Below are 19,185 nucleotides of genomic sequence, written 5' to 3'. Positions count from 1 at the left end.
GGAACAAAAAGAAAAAAACAGCCAGAGAGCATTTGAAAATGTGTACTTTTAATTTTGTTCCCTCGGGGTGGGGTGGGACTTTTCAGGTCTGAGTGAGGAATGAAGGCAGAGTATCACATCAACCAATGACACGGCTCCATTTATCATCTTTAAATACCATTATGTGCAATCATTCATACATACAGTACAACACACCAGCTCAGCCTAGAAAACATTGATTGTACACAAATAAAACATCTAATCTTTATAAATCTCGGTTCTCTCTTGGCAACAATGTAAAGACTTCTATCAGAGTGACTTAAAACTCTTGTCACGCTTTTTTCAATTTACTGGAGGTTTCACAACTATGAATCAAAATAAAAATCCTATTGCCATTCATCTTGGTGTTGGGGTTAGGAATTTCAAAGGGGCAGGTTCGGGAAAAAGGGGAGTCACATTTAGTTAATATTGCTGTGTGGCGGTCAAACAGACCAGGAGCTGGCCAGTGAAACTGCAATTTTACATCTTTCTGAGTGATTTTTTTTCTAGCCAGAATAAAATACACCCATTTGACATGCTGACACACAAAAATCAGAAAACACAAGCCGAATAAACCATAGAATCCATTTCTTTTATCTTCTTCCATCAGATCCAGTTCTTTTTATAATTGTCTTTAAGAGTGCAGCATTAAAATCGACCCATATCCTTGATTCTGCTTCAGCCAGTTTCTAAATCATAAGCATGGCGATGTGCCAGTCCATGCGAGCTGGAACGCAGAAGGCCAAGAGTAGAGCATCAGTGCATTCACACATATCTGCACATGTACTTTGGATCGCTGCCTGCCATGCAAATGCAGAGGACACATGAAGCTGGAGGACCAGTAACTGATAGAGCTCTCCCTTCTGTTACGAGTGAAATTCAGCATGGTAAAACATTCATGATACTGGATTATCTTCACTTGACGTCACAGAGGGTTTACACTGGGAAACTAAAACATTTTCTATCAATACATGTTTCGGAGTAGAACAGTTAGAGATTTGGTTATCCTGAGGCATGTCCATCTGCAAAATGTATCAATGTCATACCCATAGATTGAGTCATTTGAACAAACCAGATGTTTTTGTGTACAATATGTTGATTCCACACATAATTAACATAATAAATACACTGATGAATAACAATTCAACATTACATATGCAGTACCACGCTGATATTTTTTTTGTAAAACATCCTCTTAATTGTCAACAATGGATGATTGTTTACTACCATCATACTAAGACAATGTTTCAACTAGAGGAGATAAAACAAATGATGAGTCATTAGTGTTTTCCCCATTCCCCAACAATTACTTTACAAGATTTTATGTCAAAATATCAGGATTAGTAATATTAGACAGCTACAGTAATCTTCAGTGTGAAGAAAGGTAACCAAAGACAAACATATTCTGTTTCAGGAGGGCTTAAAAGATATGACCCTTGATGTCAATGTCAACTTCAAGGTACAATATGTAAGAATTTGCCACCAGCTGAATTCATTCTCTCAACAAACAGAAGACGGCATATCAACAAAAGTAAACTGCTAACTGCTGCCAACCGTAGCTGCCATTAGCTCAGTTAGCTATACAGCTAGCAGCTTGAACTGGGAGCTTGGAGCACCAGGAAACCGTTTGTGTGTTCACTTCTAGCACTGGATCTTTGGACGAGGACTGGGGCTAGTTGGTTAGCATGCTAAAAATGCTTCGCAACAACTTCATAATGTCAAAACTGTTATTCCTTCACATGTTGATAACTGACATTGTTTTCAAATACATTTCTTACATATTGCACCTTCAAAGGTGCATTTTGTAGTTCTGGGGAAGAAATTCTTATCAGAAGAGAAAAATCTTCATTGACAGATTTCTTTATGCCTAAACAAACCAAATAAACAAACTGTCTTTGTTTTCATGACTGAATAAACAACTGACCTTAAAAAGGACAATTTCATACTGTATTACTTTGTTTATATTTGGCGGACCCTGCCATCTTTCTAGCCTCAAACAGCCTTCTGAGGACCTTATTTTCCTCTGAGAACAGCTTGTTTATTCAATTATCGAAAAAATAAATATTTCTGAGTTTGTATTATTACCTCATTAATGTAAATTTTTTAATTCTGAGTTTTAGTTTCTTCCCAAAAACTACAAAGTGCCCCTCTAAGACAAAAACAAGTCAATGCATCAATGCTAACAGAATGTAATGAATTCCTTTCAAATTCAGTCCGTTAAACAATTAAATAATGGAGTGAATCCATTCAAGTGTGTTGGATCTTAACTGACTCACATACCCATCAACGGTCCTTCAAAGTCTCCTCAGTCCACATTGAAACTAAACAAGTGATGTTCCTTTAAAAAAACAAACAAAAAAACATGAAAACATAGCGAGGGTCATCATCCAATAAACATCTCTTTGGGTAAATAAAAAACAATTAGTAAAGACCCCAACCAGTATGACTTTGGGAAGCTGTGGCAGTGTTCCTTAAAATGATCGTTGCATATTGAAGTCAAAAGAATTTTCAGGTTAAGACTGAAAACTGTAGCATTTCTCATAATTACAGACTAAGCACTGCAATACCTGCAGTCGAAAACACCGGCACACTTGGCCCAAGCGGTATACTGTCCTTCACTCTGAAGCATCAGACATACAGCTGACTAGAAGTGGAATAATTACAAAATAAACACAGATAACAGTCAAATTAAGCAAAAACTATACTAAAACACAACATTGTGTTCTTTTAGAAGCTACAAACAATCATATAATATTTATTTCAAGAGTGAAACAGTACTTAATTTGAAATGTACATTGATTTGAAATGTCTGATCATTCCTTTCCAGTGTACCACACAAATCCCCTTTGTGTAAAGTTTGAAATCTTTTAGTTAACGTATCCTTCTTCCCTCGAGGCCACATGTTCATTTAGTACTTTAGCTCATATGTAAGGAGGCACACTAGGAGAGCGATAAGGTCTGGAAGAGTTTTGATGTAGCGTTTGGTCACATTTGAGTGTGTTTTATCTGTCTGTGTTAATAACATGATGTGGGGTTGATGTAACTCAGAGCACTGGGAGCACTTGAGGAATACAATAATGGCCATGGACATGACTAGTACAAGCTCACACAGCAAAATAGTGTTGAGATAGAAGGCTGAGTCAAATAGGAGAGAGGGAAGGGAGAGATGAACAGTTTCTCTGGGAACAAAGCACAAAGAGAAGGTTAGAGTGACAAAAAGAGAGTTGGGAAGAGGCACTAAAAGCCCCCAGACTGTTCATAAAACTGGCCACTTGGTTTTCCTGCTGCATCGAGCCCATTCATCATTAATACCCTGCAATTCATCTGTCCAATCCAGCCACACGCTCATCTCACATCTTCATCCACCCAATCATCTGGAAGTGTATCCCTATGTAGTGGTCCTCTGTAAGTAGGGGGTTTCAACAGGTAACAGGTGGAGGTGGTTGAGAAGGAGGCTGCAGGAGGTCCAGCAGACCCTCTTACTGCTCCTCTAACCAAGAGGGCTTGTCGGCCCCTGGGGGCCTCAACTTTATGTTGAACTGCTTCAGCGTCTGCTCCAGCTGCTGCTGGTTGCCAGCAAAGTACGCCGAGATGGCGTTATGGAAGAGGAGGAGCTGCTTATGCATCACCTTCACCTAAAATAGAGAGAAACAGTGAAGCTTAGAGACTACATCAAGTCACACCTGGTTGTTAGGGTTAAGCTAGTACTGGGCTGATACAAGTATCCAGTACTGATAATGTACTTTTTACAAGTACAAGTGTCATCTAAGTAAAATATGCCAATTAATTCTCACTGGGTAGTTCACTGAGGTTCATTCAAGTTTATAAAAATGTGCTCTGTAAAAAGTTCTCTTTGTCTTGTGATCACTTACAATGATCTGAAGCTCAATTCTGTGGCTGTTCTCTAAGTTTCTAGTAAATAATAAATATAAAGACATCTGATCAACCCAATAGTGATTTGAGGTTGGTCCCACCCACTCAGCTTTAGGCCCACCCATCCCGAGTCTGAATTCAAAAATAATTTAGTGAGTTGAACGGATACAGATACTGGTGCACAGTACTTGCTTATCTCTACCGGATGTAGGCTTTTTTCACTGTGAAGGCCCACTAACCTTATTCTCCTCCAGGAACTTGAGTTTAATGATGACGTCGGAGCGGAGGCGTTCATACTTCTCCTTCTGGAGCTGGTACTGTTCCTGAGCAGCATCGATGCGAGCCATGGCTACAGCGTCCCTTGGACCCAAACTCAGTTCCTCCAGGTCTGACCGGTAGGCATCAAACTCCAATCTGCTTACAAAAGAGGGAGCGAAAAGTTTTAAGTTTTACTCTTTATTATAAGAAATGGGATCCAAATATTGGGATATATAAATATGGACGACATGACAGCTCATCATAAGTGAAGCCAAAACATCTTGAACTTGGTGGATGGATACAGCAGTCAGAAAAGGTCAATAATTAATTCATGATAATATCAGTATTTATGTGTTTAAGGGTTTCCAGTTTCTTAGATGAAAAGAGTAATTAATGTACTGCATGTCCTTACCTGGCATTTTCATACATCTTGATTGTCATCAAGGTGTCCTCCATGGTCTTGTTGACCAGTGTGTTGATGCTGGACACAAAGAAGTTAACGGCACCAAGTAGAGTCTCCCCATTCTTACACAGCAGCTTCTGAGTCTCTGCATTGTAGCCAAACTCGTCCTACAAAAGGCAAAAACAACAGAACATTAAAAGTTTTAATGTGATAAAAGGTTGTCTCCATAAACCTAACCAGTAGGACCTCGTCTGATGCTATTCAACGTTATAACTAAAGATAAGGCTATATAGATTTTGAGGTCTCACCCGTAGCTCTGGAGATTTCTGACTGAGGTCAGCAAAGGTGTCACCCAGTGCATGCTGCGTCTGCACCATGTTGTAGAAGTGGTTGGTCAGCGCTCTGGCCAATCGCAGCACATTCTCATATTTCCTTTTAGTGTCTCTCAACACCTCAATCTGGGCCTCCAGCTCCAGGTCCACAGTCCGGGAACCCCGACCAAAACGCTCCGAGATCATTTGTTTTGTGCACTGGAACAATGAAGGAAGACACACGGAGGCATTAGTACACAATGCAAGTCCTTTCTGTGACTGTATCGCACAGCATGAGGACATGGGGTGGCTTCAAATACCTTGTAAGTGTTGATGCCCCACTTCTTCATTGTTTCTAGTTTTTCAACAGCAACACCGCGGGTCGATTCCTCTGCTGTCATTGACGAGCTGCTGCTGCTGTGGTGCATGTTGGAACCTGAGAGATAAGACCCAAATGTAGAAACATGAGGACATTATAAATACACATGAGCAAACAAGCACCTCAAGTAGAAAACAGAAAATGCTTAACTACTTTTAGTGCATCAAAACTGTGCTTAAAATGGTTTCTGAAATGTGTCTGCTATCACCGCTAGCCCTTAAAGCACTGTAAAACATGCAAAGGAGAGAGATGCGAGTGATTAAATAGCAGGAGAATCCGGAGAATCAAACAGGACGGAAACACTAATAAAAACACCAAATCTTTTTATTGACTGTGTTAAAAAGTGAATATACTGTAGACTTCAGGGATATTTTGGGTCACTGCTGAAATGGCAATAAGATTGTTCAATGATGAGCCTGTTTCAACCTTCAACCTCACCCTCTTTCCCTTCCCAGTACCTTTGTATTCATGTGACTGGCTCGCTATATGGCAGGTGAAAGAACTGCTTGAGGGAACGCTACTTCGTCTGGCCTTCATACGCAGGTCTGTGACAGTGGATGGATTGTCGGGTGTGGGTGAAGGAATGGTTAAGGGTGTGTATGAATCAGGGTAGGGTGTGGGCATGGGATTTATGTTGGGTTTTTTTTTCAAAAAGGGGTTTTTCATCAGGAGTTAAAATGAAGTAATTATTGAGATAAAAAAAATGGAGTGATAGCGTAGGAGGAAGATGGTGGGGAGGAGCAGAGAGATTCAGATAAAAGGCAGAAAAGCAAGACGACAAAAGGGAGAAGAGAAGGATGTGGGAGGGAATGGTGAGGGAAAGGAGGTGGAGAACAGACAAGATGAAAAGACAACATTTAGTGCATGACACTCAGTGAACAATGCAGACAAATGAGTGATGATGAAGATGGGGGCAGCATGAAATGCAGCATTTGGATCAGCCTTTCAATAAATAACAATAAATGGAAATGATTAACATGAGACAAATGAGGACCCCCATCATAAGGCTCTCCTAAGAACATCTTACCTAGTTTTTAAAACAAATACACACCGTGATGGACATTACATTGGTTTCTGTTTTGCTACGGATGTCAGAGATCAGCTTAGTGAGTTATTTTGGGAAAACCTTGAGAAACCAACAGAAAGTAAAGGAATAATTTGTAAAAGGAGAAAAAAAAACTACAACAAGCTCTAATAGAAAAAGTCCCAATATGTCCAAGATCAAAAGCAGAAAGCAGAAGTGAGTGTGCTGCCCTTCTCTCCACTGCTAAAGGGAAAATCTCATGAAGATAAAAGGACAGAGAAGCTGGTAAAAAAAAAAATGAGATATCCATCATGTGAGAATTATCCATTAAAAATGGATTTCAAAGCCACATTATATGAATTGTTTTAGAGAAAAAGTTCTCAATTACCAGTTAAATTCAACCGTATTTACAGACTGGATGTCTCATTTTGGATATAAGTTCTCCATTATTAATAATAATAAGGTCTAAGGAGCCACCTAATGCTGAAACTGGGATCCTTTTGTTAAACTCTGCATTGTATCGCACAGCAGGGCCTGAGAGAGAGAGTGGGACAAAGAGTCAGATATATTAGTATCAAATAATTAGCAAAGAGAGTGCTGTTATTTCCTTTGACACTGTGCTTAGAGCTTCACTGAAGTCAGCGCTTTGAACTAGAGAAGTACATTAATCCCTCAGTGGGACTTCAGTATCACACAACATGTGAAGAAACCACAAGTCACTGTGTACTGGAGTTATTCAGTATTCAGTGTGAAGCTATTTTGTAAACTTAACAGCATGATCTTGGCTGCTGATGAAAGACAAGAAACATCATAGCGATTAATGGTGAGAATCGTGTCTGATGAAGGGCACCTAAAGAAGAGTTATGTTAAACCATTAAAATAATGCAGGGGGCTGTGTTGGTGGGGGAGAGCTGTCAGACATTTAAAGAAAGGTCAGTTTCCACAGAATCAGGAGTTTTAGGGCTCAAAATATACATTTTGCAACAAACTATCACTTTTTTCTGGTACTCAGATGGTTGTAAAAATGGTGGATTGCTAATACATCAGTTATATCAGAACTGGGAAGTATATTTCATCAAAACAAGAGCAGAGAACAGCACTGACAGCTTTTTATCCATGCAAAAGATGCTTTCGTTCTCCTCGTCTGGCTTAGGTTTAAACTAGGTTTTACCAACTGGCTCTGCTGCTGGCCTTTCCTACTGCGTCATATGGTTCATTGATCTGAAGATAGCCCTGAGATAGACAGTGATAGACAGATGGTTCGTACAATCATCTGCCAAGTATTTTTTGAAAGTGCCTGCCCTTTTCCAAACAGTTTGAAAGGGGGATTTCCAAGTTGGTATTGTGCAACAGACAATCTGGCACAACAGGTCATTCTCCCATATCTCTACATAGACAACAAGCCACTAAGGCACATTTTCAGATACAGAGGAGGCCTAAGCTAGGGATGAATCAGCACAGAAATTGGCCACCAGTTACAGCAAAATTAACTGCAGCATGATCTCATGGGAAGAATGATTGAAGGCCCCAGTAATCAAACACGTGTGCTCTGAATAAACTCCTGAGTCAGAGGCGCAGCACAGAGTCAACAGAAGAAGTCAAACTGCGACAGTGACAGTGCAGCTGAAGAGAGACTTGAAATATATCGGAGAGAGAGAGAAAAAATAAGACTCTACCTTTGATTGAGCTGGTGGGGATGATACCCTCTGCTGTTCCACCATAACCCCCGGATACAATGCTAGTCTCATTGAGATTGGGACCCGATACCATCACCTGCTGTAGGTCCTGCAAAGTGGGGAAATTAAAAAACAAAAAACAAGAACAAAGGGAAGGATAGAGGGTTTTGGGTAGGGATATGCACAGTAGACAGGAGATTATGACTTGAGTGTTAAATTTAGACAATGTCGATTAAAGACTTAGTCACTAGAGGGGGACAAACACCACTATGTTAGAAAGGTTAGTGAGTACACACAAGGCAGTCCAACTACAACCACTTATCTACAGGGAAAACCATAATGTGTTTGACAGAAAACATACCACTTAAGTGCCCGTCAATAATCAACTTGTCTAATGACACTGGACCAAGAAAGAGGACCACAAAAGCAGCTGTCATAGTCAGTCAGTCTTACTCTAAGCAGTGACTCCACTGATCTATGCCACAGGAACTGCTACAACTATTTTCTCCTTCCAAAATAACCAAAAGCTTCAGTAAAGCTCTGCATCACGAGGTGAAATGTGATAAAAGCCACACAATCCATCTTGTAGACGTTTTCCTTAACTCTAACTCATTGTTTTCTTTTGTTTGTCTTGCTGTTCAAGTATCAGCTCTTTGGTGAGGTATTTATAAAAAGAAAATCTGTCCTGAACAGGTTTCTCACTTTTGCAAACCTTATATGAACCTTGTTTCCTACAATAAACAGGTTTGAATTAAAACCTGCCTGTGCCGTGAGCAAGCCTCTTATTTCATTCTCTACAAACACTTGCACAGTGACTGAACTATGGGCAAAGATCCATATCGTAAAATGTAAACAGGAGCATAATATATAGGATACTTCCTGGACCTTGGGCTAAGATGCTCAGTAAGATTGTGATAAGGGAACTCTAAGCTCTGAAAGGGAGGTGGCTGTTTCCTTTTTTCTAAGTAAACACAAAGAGTACGCTTGATGCTACTAAAAGGAAGTAACAATGCAACTGCTGTGATTTGTGCTAAACAGCATTCTATGACGAATAAACCAGCATGAGGCAAACTATCTATTACGGATGTATGTAAGGGCTGGGAATCTGTAGGCACCTCACAATTTGATTCCAATTCAGAGGGCTACTAAGTGATTACAAAGCTATTATCGATGCTTTAAAACATTTTGATTTCTATAAATGATTTTTTTTCACTATGTGACTACATCCGACTTTTAAAACATTGTTTACTTAATAATTCATAACTAACTGATGAAATTACCTCTATAATGTACTTGCTCTGCCATCCTCACCAAAACTCAAGAAATAGCGTTCCTTAGAACATAAACCAGGCGCACATGCAGTCACGTTTCACCAGCCAATTGGTTCAGCCTTAAGGAACATATTACAGCTGCAATGATTAATCAATAAGTTTTCAACTGTTAAAATAATATTTCGGTAATTTATTAATCGGTCTTTAAATCGTTTTTTAGGATTTATTTTTAAGAGAAAAAAGTTTAAAGAAAAATGTTTTACTCCTTAATGACAGTAAACTAGGTTAAGAAAAGAGTTAAAACAAGATATTGGAGGATGTCTTCTTGGGCTTACGGAGACACTGATTGTCATTTTTCACCATTTCCTATCATTTAATAGATCAAACCACTAATCGTTTAATTGAGAAAATAATCAACAGATTCATCAACAATTAAATGTATTGTAAGTTGCAGCTCTAGAACGTACAGCCCAGTCTTGCTACATTGTTACAGGCATTCATAATATCAAGAATAAGGTTTTAAATATGCGATTATTAACTTTTATGCATTAAGACAACATTTTTGAAGAGAGAATCACAAGCTTCTAAGGATCGATTTTCTCTCTCACCCCTAGACTGCTCTGCTTCAGGGCCTCATCTGTTCATAGTCATGGTCAGCTCTCTCTTGACCGCCTTGCCAAAACACAGCTACATTTCATAGTATCAAGACAGAACTGGCACAGCCAATTCACATCAATATTCCAGCTGTAGTATGAGATAATGATTATTAGTATGACACCATGTTTACTTTTTCAACCGTCACCCCCTAAAATAGAGTAATCACACTCAGACATCACCCAAGTGCACACAGAATCTATGCTAGATTAGCTCACCACAATCTAAAAATTGAATGGAAACAGACTGTTACGTGAGATGTGTTAGCTGTCGGCTATTTTGTTAACACTACACAATTAGAGGGATGACTCTCAAAACATGAATGAGAGAGTCCTTCTATCTAGAGTTAGTAGGAGCCAAGTTAACAGGCAGCGCAACTCGAGCTGCACAGTGGTTTGCCATAAAAATGAAATGTCTGACATTTAAACCAACGTAGTGATGCGAGGCAATTTAATGCCGCACAAAGTCAAACCACTGAGCAGTACTACACACCAACATAAACACACACACACACACATGCACAAATGGCCTGCTCACCCTGGTGCCTCTGGAGCTCCCTAACTTCTCATCTAAGCTCCACTGCAGTTTTGCAGCCTGCACGTAGATGGAGGAGGGGACATCGACAAACACAAGAACAACAACAACAAAAAAAGAGAAACAAATAGAAAAGGAAAGGAGACAAAAAAGAAAAATCCATGACTGAAATCATGAAACAAGATAGAACGATGTAAAAGAAATCCCAGAAAAATCATTGTAACGTCCACAGACAGCAGGGATGTAGGATGGAAAACAGTGATGAGTGATATCACAGCAGGTCAGGATTTAGCTGCTTTGTGTTAAGTTTTAAGCAGATCGTCTAATCCACCGGGTGTGAACATGTTACTTCATCTTTGCAATGATATTTTCCATCACTGTCTGAACACTGATTCAAGTGCAACACTGAAAAAATGAAGACAATCATTTACAAGACATGTAAAGACATTTAAAGTAACTTTAACAAAGATAAATCAGAAAGAACACAAACACCCAAGAGCCCAAAATATAATTAGCTATATAAGTCATTCATTTTGGGTCATGTATCAGAAGTAACATGTAACCTTTCAGCTGAAAGGACTTCATCAAAGCAATAGTGCCAATTTCTGTAGCTTAAGGTGACAGTTTTAAACATTTAACCTCTTGCCAAGATTTAACCACAGACAGTGAACCAACAACCAAAAACTAGTTATAAAGAAGGACAAGGCCTGTTGAACAACATTTTCTCCTTCATTCGCTCCATGTGCATCTTTTTTTAGAGATCTGCCTCATGTTGTGGCATCTGTTCAATGAGGAAGAAAACTAGCACGGACACCGATTCCTCCTTGTATGCAATGTTGACACAGAGCCTGTTGCCTGAGATGAAGGAAACTAAAGCACTTTTAAGTCATCATAAAATAATATGGTTGTCGTATCTTAACAGTGAGGTTTGGAAGGCTTATAAAAATCTCTGTTCATGTATAGAAAGCTGTGACATGATAGATACAGGCTGGACAGCAGATGCTCTGCTTTAAAACGCCACAAACGACCCTTTTCGAAATAACTGAGCAGCTCTGCAATTCTACAAAAACACTACAACTGGGATATCTCCAAATTAATAAAGTAATCACCTCTGAGAACTTGAGTTTAACAGTATAAGCATCTTGAAACACTGTTGATTGACTGAGCAGACACCAGTGAAGCATCTGACGCTTTTGCCAGGATCCTGCTGGCAGTCGATCCTATCCCTGTCGCTGTCGTGCTGCCAGTCACCCTCCCCTTTCTGACACAATCACAATGCAACAACATCTGAAACCAGACTCCTGCTCTTCCTTCACCTGTCAGTCTTCGTCTTTATCTGAAAGAGCGACACAGACTGCTGCAGCTTTGACTAAAAGTGCTGCACAGTAGATATCAATCTGATTTCAGAGGGCTTTTACCCAAGGACAAAGCACAGCCAGTTTCAGATTAATTGCAGAGTTGCCATGACAACCGGGTAATATCCAGCTCCAAACAGTGCAGCTAAACACTCCTCATACATGAACACATTAGACTGGAGGTAGCCACACCAAACGGGTGAATACTTGCTTCACTGTGCAAGCTTGGTGAGAGGGTAGGAATTTGTTTTACTACTGGAGTGGAGCCACTCATAGTTTGGTGAGCAAACAACAAAATCAACTGCGAGTGCTTCATCCAGGATCTTCATCTGTTTGACCAACAAGGAGTGCCTCGGGTCGCAGGAGAATAAACAAACTCATTCCACTTATCTTACCCTGCAACTCCACTGTTATTTCATTCTAACTGACTCTGACTGAGACACTCTGAGAATGATGGAAACAAAATGTTAAATATGCTTTGCTGGAGTCTTCGAAAGAGGCGTTTCCGTAAATGAAAAGTCCCCACCTGGCGAGCAACAACTACATCTGAGTTATTATTTCAGTCAAATCAAATATACCAGAGATGTGTCTTACAATCCTGAACAAGAGGCCACATGAGCTGCTAGAGGGAAGAACTAGTTCACAAAGAGACAGATGGTCTCTAACACCTGATTTCCCAGTAGGATCGCTTTCCTCAGTTGTAACAAGGCAGACCCAAGGATTTCTAGCAATGTTTGACAGGTAATAGGTAATACGACACTAGTTAAACCCAGGCGGAGAAGAATATTTACGTTCACAACAAGGGATGAAAATATATCCGGCTCTGAGCAGTTGAATACAGATATATTAGAGTGAGTGAAAACCTCAAGTGACTGGCCACATTCACACAGCCAGTGTTCCAGACTGACAACTGTATTCACTAAGAAGTACTCAATATTACCGCAGAGTGGTGCAACAGTGTGAATGGTATTAAATGAGCCAACTCACTTAGCTAATCTCGTGATGGCTGAGAACAATACCCATGACCACAATGTCAACTTCAAACAACTGACGCCCCACATTCACCCATCATCAGAAATACCGCGTGATGACATCAGCTGGCTCAAGTATGTCGGTTTGATTTTCTTCATGTGCTCTCATGTGAGTGATACAACCTTTAGGGACAGTACTGTCCCACTGAATGCATCACTGAATACATGAAGTTAAGGCTATTGTTAGAATTTCCTTAAGAGAAGGCAAGAAGAAAAAAAAGTGGGTGCGTGATGAAAGCCAGTGTGATCTCATAATAAAGCAAAGCCTTCAAAAAAGGTACACTTAAACCTATACTAAAACTCACAATAAACATGTACTTAAAACTAATAGAAGTCTTTAAAGGGTCAACAATTTATTATCTCTGTATTAACTCTGTATTATCTGTCCTCTCTTCTGTTAGCTGCGGTTTGGATTTGAATATGTAAATGTTCTTCTGTCTGCTTGGGATGACACGAACAGTTTGCACCCTCTTTCCAGGTATAGTCGTAATAGCTTTAAAAGTGTATATAACACAGGGTGTCCTCAAAATGTTTCACATACGAGACAGATTCAGCAGCCGACCTGACCCACCTGTTCAAGGCTGTCGTCCTCTGGTAGTGTCCCTGTGTCACCATTACTGTTGATTGGAATCTCCATTGTGGCAGCTTTACTCATAATGCTGTCTGTCATAATGCACTATGTCTGCGAGAAAAAAGGAGAGAGATGTGGATTCAACAGACACCTGCAAGTGAAAAAGGGCAGAGATGGAAAAACAGCCAGGCCTAAATGCTGCTTTGAAGAGGAGAGACCAACCAGTTTAGTCAAAACAACCAAATCATTATTCGGCAGATGGGAATATAATTGCCACAAACAAGCGAGAAGGTGGTTTTCAAAGAGCAAGGCTACTGCTCAGCATAAAAACAACACACCTCTCTGAAGGACCCCGTGCGGCACTACAATGAGCTGTCGTACTGAAGTGGCCACTCTACTCTACAGCTCGATTACAGCTCCATATTTTAGTGTGTCCACTCCCTAAAAAACCCAGACTAGAGGAGGGAGAGCTAGTCTGCTCCACATTCACACAATTCATGTTATACAATCGCATATGCAGAACAACAACAAGAAAAATGCTGGACAAGCAGTGATATAGCTCCGATTTTTGACTTGGAGGGGAATAATGAATTCTGAGCTTAATGACTTCACTCCCACAAACACCAATGTTTTGTACATGTATGTGTGTGTGTGGGGGGAGACAAGGCCAAAATTAAATTTGAATGCCTAATATTTGTTGCTTATCCTGGTTTTCACGCTGCAGAGCAGGGTGTCGATTACACAGGTAAACATCACACCTTGATAAAGTCTTGCATGTACAAGAGCAGCGCTGCATAGGGAGAAATATAAAAGCCAAGAATACAATGGGTGATTCATTTTGCACTTGTGGGTGTTTTGTGGCCTTTTGTTCTTTAGGCCAATAGAAAAGGCCTGGAAACTGAAGTGATAAGTAATGTATGGTGATTTTATTCAGACTATTAAAAGTTGCTTTTAGGTGAAAGAGGTGAAAATGTAACATGTTTGCACATTTATGTAAGTGGCTGCTACAAGATGAATCAACATTGGTTTGTTGGTTATAAAAAATGTGTCATGTTTTCAAGGCTTCACAATGTAATTCTGAATATTTTATTATTATCATATGTTTGTAATGTAATTTATGATTGAATTCTAATAAAAGGTAAGCATTTAACAAGACTTGTACATGTTTTTAGTTATTACTGTAGTTGTTAGTATTTGATGCGTCTTCTCACACTGTTGATTTACTTTAAAACACCACTTAAAAGCAGGAAACATGGCAGGATTTACAAGACATCACTTATATGCAGCATATAACTAATAATGAATGTATGGTAAATGTATGTGATTGACAAAAAATAAGGCAACAATTCAATTAGTTTGAAAAAAAAAAAAACAGGAAAAAAAGGTTGGTGTCCTGAGATTTGCTCCACGTGGCTGACTGACTGAACATAACTGTATGGCGGGTTGATGGCAGTCACTTGCTGGCACTGATGAAGGCAGGTACTTGCACAGTTTGTTTACATTTGCGCTGACCTCAACTAGGAGGGCTCTGCCATCAAAAACACACAGTTGGCCATGCCCAATCCATTTCCTGAGGAATGACACATCTCTGTTTACTTTGGACAATGGAAGTTGTGCTTCTCTTTCCCAACAATCCTCAACACAGTAACACTCTTCTAGGACAGCTTACTGCACCTCTGGCATGACATCTCCTTCATATTAGCCTACCTGATCAAAACAGATTTAACTTGTAGTTTTACGCCCACGAAATGCAGAGAAAAGTCTGCTTAATGAACTGAGATTCTACACTTACAGTACAAGGCACTCAGTTCAGCTTTTTACCTGACTAAAGCTTGAAGTCTGAGCAAATAAGTTGGCTGCTTTGCATAACATCTACATCTGAAATAGGCCCTGGTGTAGTTGTGGTATATTGTCAATATGAAAGGCTGTTTAGGGTGTTTAGTTATTGACCATTTAGCAGCCCTAAATGTGCTACAACAGAGATACTGCACTTTATTAGTTATTGTCACACCTAAAGGGAGATACAGTGAGTAATGGTTTACTTCTTTAGTGACAGACTAGAAGGTTTGACTTGAAATCAATTGCACGATTTAAACATCGTGGGAGCCATGACAGGTGCACCAGCACAGGTGCACAGTCTCCAGCAGGTAACGCTGGATGCAGCCCCCCCGGTGGGTTCAATCTGCCCAACATAGTGAGGTTTATTCAGGCCGGAAAAATAACATACCTTAATAGCTACTGGTTGAAAATGTGTATTACAATGAAGCAGCTTTTCAAGCTGAAGAAGATTTTGCTTTCTAGAAAAGGCCTGCTTCTAGTTCACACATGCAGCTGTTAAGGGGAGGCAGGTTAACAAATGGTAAACAACCCGCTGAGTTCACTGCGCCTAGCCGGCTTGCTAACAGAGTCAGACGTGTAGAAATCCCTCACCCAGACAAGATCAAATATTTCCAAACGCTTTGACTTACGGTGTGCTTGGTCCCGTCGTAAAAACAGGGCTGTTCGGGAAGCTAGCGAGCAAGCTAATAACAGGCTAACGGCAGTGCATCCCAGTTCCTGCGCGGCTTCGAGCAGACTGATGTGTCTTTTGTCAGTCCGAGGAAACAACTGTCCGTGGGAAACAACGTAGCGCTCTTGTTTAAGAATATTTTAATGACACAGCCAGGTAAAGTCTTGTTCTCAGTGCGTGTGTCCTCTGACTCCTCGTAAATAATCCTCTATCTTCTTTTTTAATGCCAGGAGGAACGCTTTACGGAACTGACGACACCAAGGAATTCATTCTGCAGACGCGCTCCCAAAAAGATTGTCTATTTCCGAGATGATGGGTCACTCGGGCAAAAACTGTAGCAAGTAGCTTGTAACATTTTTAATTTTTGTGTTTTAATATTATATGTATTTAGTTAGTATAGTTTAGTTTAGTTAGTATAATGCTTATATTTATAATATAACTAGTAGCCTAAACAATCTGGCACTATCCGAGCAAATCTGTTTGCCTGCCACTGCATGTATGATATATGCGTTGAGGGATAATTCATAAGCCGCAGTTAATAAAAACGATTTTACTGAAAGTGCGTGACATTATCATAAGTGAACTAGTGGTTTCAAACGCAGAATCTGGTGTGAACATCGATTTCTACACATATTTAATGTGATGTGTGCAGGCAACCTTCAGTAGTTTCACAATGAGTGGAAATTGTAGAGGAGTGAGAGTTCTTGGTTTTTCCATCTTTCGGCTGTAGCCCATCTTTGGGAGCATCCTGCAGGTGATGTGTGCAGGTTACAGCCGGCTGCTGATCGCTGCACATTAACTCAGGTGAGCGTGAGAGTTAAGTGCTCTGGTAATTGTGCCTCAAGACATGATAAGACTAATGACCTCTCTGAATCCAAAGGTTGTATACAAAAAGTATTATTCCAAGGAACCCTGCCCCCTGTGGCTGCTATAGTATAGTATAGTATAGTATGTCTCTTTTTAAATTTTTTTTTGGGGGGCTTGAAGAGAGTGAATGAGACACGCATGCAGCAAAGTGGCATTAGAATTTTTACCACCTAGGTAAAAGGTATAAATTCACCTTGGTCCTGGGGGCAGAATAACCTACCTTGCATAAAATTATATTCTTTATCTTCGAGTATACATGTAAGTTTTTTCTGAAACAGCCTTACTGCATGCTGTAACAGCAAAAGATCTGTACTGTCTCCTCCACATAGATAAAGGACGAAGAGAATACCTATTGTATAGCAACAAACATGCAACGCCCCATCCCTGCCCAAAGAGCCAGCTTATCATTTACATACAGTAGCTTGATACAATGGGGCAACGACTGCAGTGGGGGTATGCAGGGGAAATGCTTTTGCACAAGAATTAGATGTATTATTATCTTCACACAACACCATAATTGCATTTTTTAAAAACACATTAGTGAGGACATAATGAAACAAAAGGTAACCCCCATAAGATTTGTATTTGTAAAATTTGTTTCAGTTTTCTTCCCCTATCTCCTTAATTGTATGTGTTTGCAGTGAGTTTTAAGGTTGCATATTCGTTATCTCAATCACTTGTGTGGTGGTCCTCCTTATATTGCTTTTAACTTACAAACCTCAGGCTGTGGCTAAAGCACAACAAAGCTACAATACCGCCCTCTGTGGGTACATTTTAGTATGTGATCTCCTGGTGGAAAAAGGTGCTGGGGCACTTTGTCTTGAGGCTTTTCCTTCAGTCTACTGAGCATTTCCATAAAGATCCTTAAAACACACAATAAAACAATTACAACATATCAAGTAATAATAGTCCATAAAGTCTGTACTGAGGTCAAGAACATGCTGACGTCAGAAAAATAATTTGAATCCTTTTATTTGCTTGGAATTGAAGCAAATGTGTCATGTTTGAATGAAAGGATGGTAACAGCCACTATACACATGCCGCTGTCCCAGTCATAATATAGATCTCATGCCAGAGAACAATGCATTATATTTGTTGGATGTTACAGTTCGATTCAGCCTTGAGGTGACTGATGACAGAAACATAACACGGGCACATCAAGCACATACTTCTTGCACTTGAGTATGAATGGACCACTATGAACAATGTCAGCAGTGCTGGACGAGATCCTACAAACACTGGCGGGCTGAGGGGAGTCACACAGCTTCTGCAGTCACTCAGAGTCTGAGGAAGGAGGTGGGAAGTGAAGGCGAAGGGAAAGACTGAATGTTTTATTAATGAATAAGATTGGATGCTGAAAGAAGCGTGGAGCCAAAAGAAACTCTCGTGGTATGTTTTGGAGGGGGCGTGAAAAGCCATATGGGAACGTTTTGCTAATGGAAGTTCGTTTGAATACGGTATAAACTTTCCAGCTGTTGGTGTGTTTTTTGGTGCCAGTCTGCATCACTACCTGTCCCAGTGAACATGTGTCATGCAATTTCTTCTTTTTCTCTATTCTAAATAGATAAAAATAACTAAAATGTTTTAAATCTTGCAAACATCTAACATGATGAGCCACAGCTGCTGCTACTGCAGATATGTGTGTACAGTGTGGTCTGCCCTGAGTTTATAGCCTACAGCAGAGTTATGGTTTTAAATATTTAATTCACATAATTTAAATTCACTTTCAATTTTTTTTTTTCAATTCAGTTTAGTTACAATGATTTTATTTAGTTATACATTAGTTTTTCGTTACTTTCAGTATGAGTTTTTTTTTTTTTTATGGGGTGGTATTTGTTAGAACACTTTGTAAAGACAATAAAGCAGCCATGTTGACATCTTGGTCTCAGTAAGTGACGTGCTGTGTTGACAGATTTTGACCAAAGTGACAACGACTACAACTAAAGGTTTTTTATTATTATTTTATTTTTGTTAACAATATTGTTTTAGTTAATTTCATTTTTTCTAAACTCTTTTTTTTATTTCAGTTAACTAGATTTTTCACACCTATGGTTTAATTAGTTCCACGTGTGTTATGCATGAGAATGGAGACTGCAATACTTGACAGGATATAGCAACAATAATAACGAAATGGCAAAACAAAAGGCATCTATTGTCACTGAAAGAGCTAGAAGGTGGACCCAAATGCAAGAGATGACACGCGATCAACAGCATAACTCTGAACTGAAAACTGGACTTAAATGCAAACAAAGCTGATGAGGGGATGAGGTAAAGCTGGAGAGAGATGGAGAAGCACAAGTGAGAGAACAGGAAAGAAGCTGACAGGCTGGGAAGAACACTAGGAACAGGGCAGGGCTAACGAGGCTGATGCAGGGCAGGTGTGAAGGGTATGTCAGGCTGGGAAGGAGCACAGGAACACAGGAGGGAAACACAAGTGCCAAGATCCATGAA

General features: G+C 39.9%; 1 protein-coding gene across 3 annotated transcripts; it reads right to left on the bottom strand.

The window, feature by feature from the left end:
• Positions 1 to 27: 27 nt before the first annotated feature.
• On the bottom strand, positions 28 to 16,124 carry arfip2b (ADP-ribosylation factor interacting protein 2b). 3 transcript variants are annotated; one of them, XM_084374626.1, is made up of 10 exons: positions 15,827 to 16,124; positions 13,359 to 13,469; positions 10,405 to 10,461; positions 7,943 to 8,051; positions 5,701 to 5,787; positions 5,184 to 5,299; positions 4,861 to 5,082; positions 4,562 to 4,719; positions 4,131 to 4,305; positions 28 to 3,653 (listed from the first exon to the last, which is right to left on the bottom strand). In XM_084374626.1, exons 2-10 carry the CDS (start codon positions 13,455 to 13,457, stop codon positions 3,498 to 3,500), a joined length of 1,179 nt encoding a protein of 392 aa, XP_084230752.1. In that variant the 5' UTR covers positions 13,458 to 13,469; positions 15,827 to 16,124; the 3' UTR covers positions 28 to 3,497. The 3 variants fall into 3 exon arrangements, with proteins under 3 accessions (XP_084230752.1, XP_084230750.1, XP_084230751.1); XM_084374624.1 differs by lacking the exon at positions 5,701 to 5,787; XM_084374625.1 differs by lacking the exons at positions 5,701 to 5,787; positions 10,405 to 10,461.
• Positions 16,125 to 19,185: the final 3,061 nt, after the last annotated feature.

This window comes from Pagrus pagrus, assembly GCF_965226575.1.
Source record: "Pagrus pagrus genome assembly, chromosome: 14".
In the NCBI taxonomy this organism is placed as follows: Eukaryota; Metazoa; Chordata; class Actinopteri; order Spariformes; family Sparidae; genus Pagrus; species Pagrus pagrus.
Note: the sequence above shows the minus strand (reverse complement) of the source record. Positions and strands in the feature narration are given on the sequence as shown.

Bases quoted from the DNA above. Each gene is read 5' to 3' on its own strand.
- arfip2b (XM_084374626.1), bottom strand. From the start codon at position 13,457: ATGACAGACAGCATTATGAGTAAAGCTGCCACAATGGAGATTCCAATC. The intron at 8,052-10,404 runs GTGAGCAGGCCA...CCCACTTTGCAG, and splicing joins GGAGCTCCAGAGGCACCAGG to GACCTACAGCAGGTGATGGT. The intron at 5,788-7,942 runs GTAGAGTCTTAT...CCACTGTCACAG, and splicing joins CCCCACCAGCTCAATCAAAG to ACCTGCGTATGAAGGCCAGA.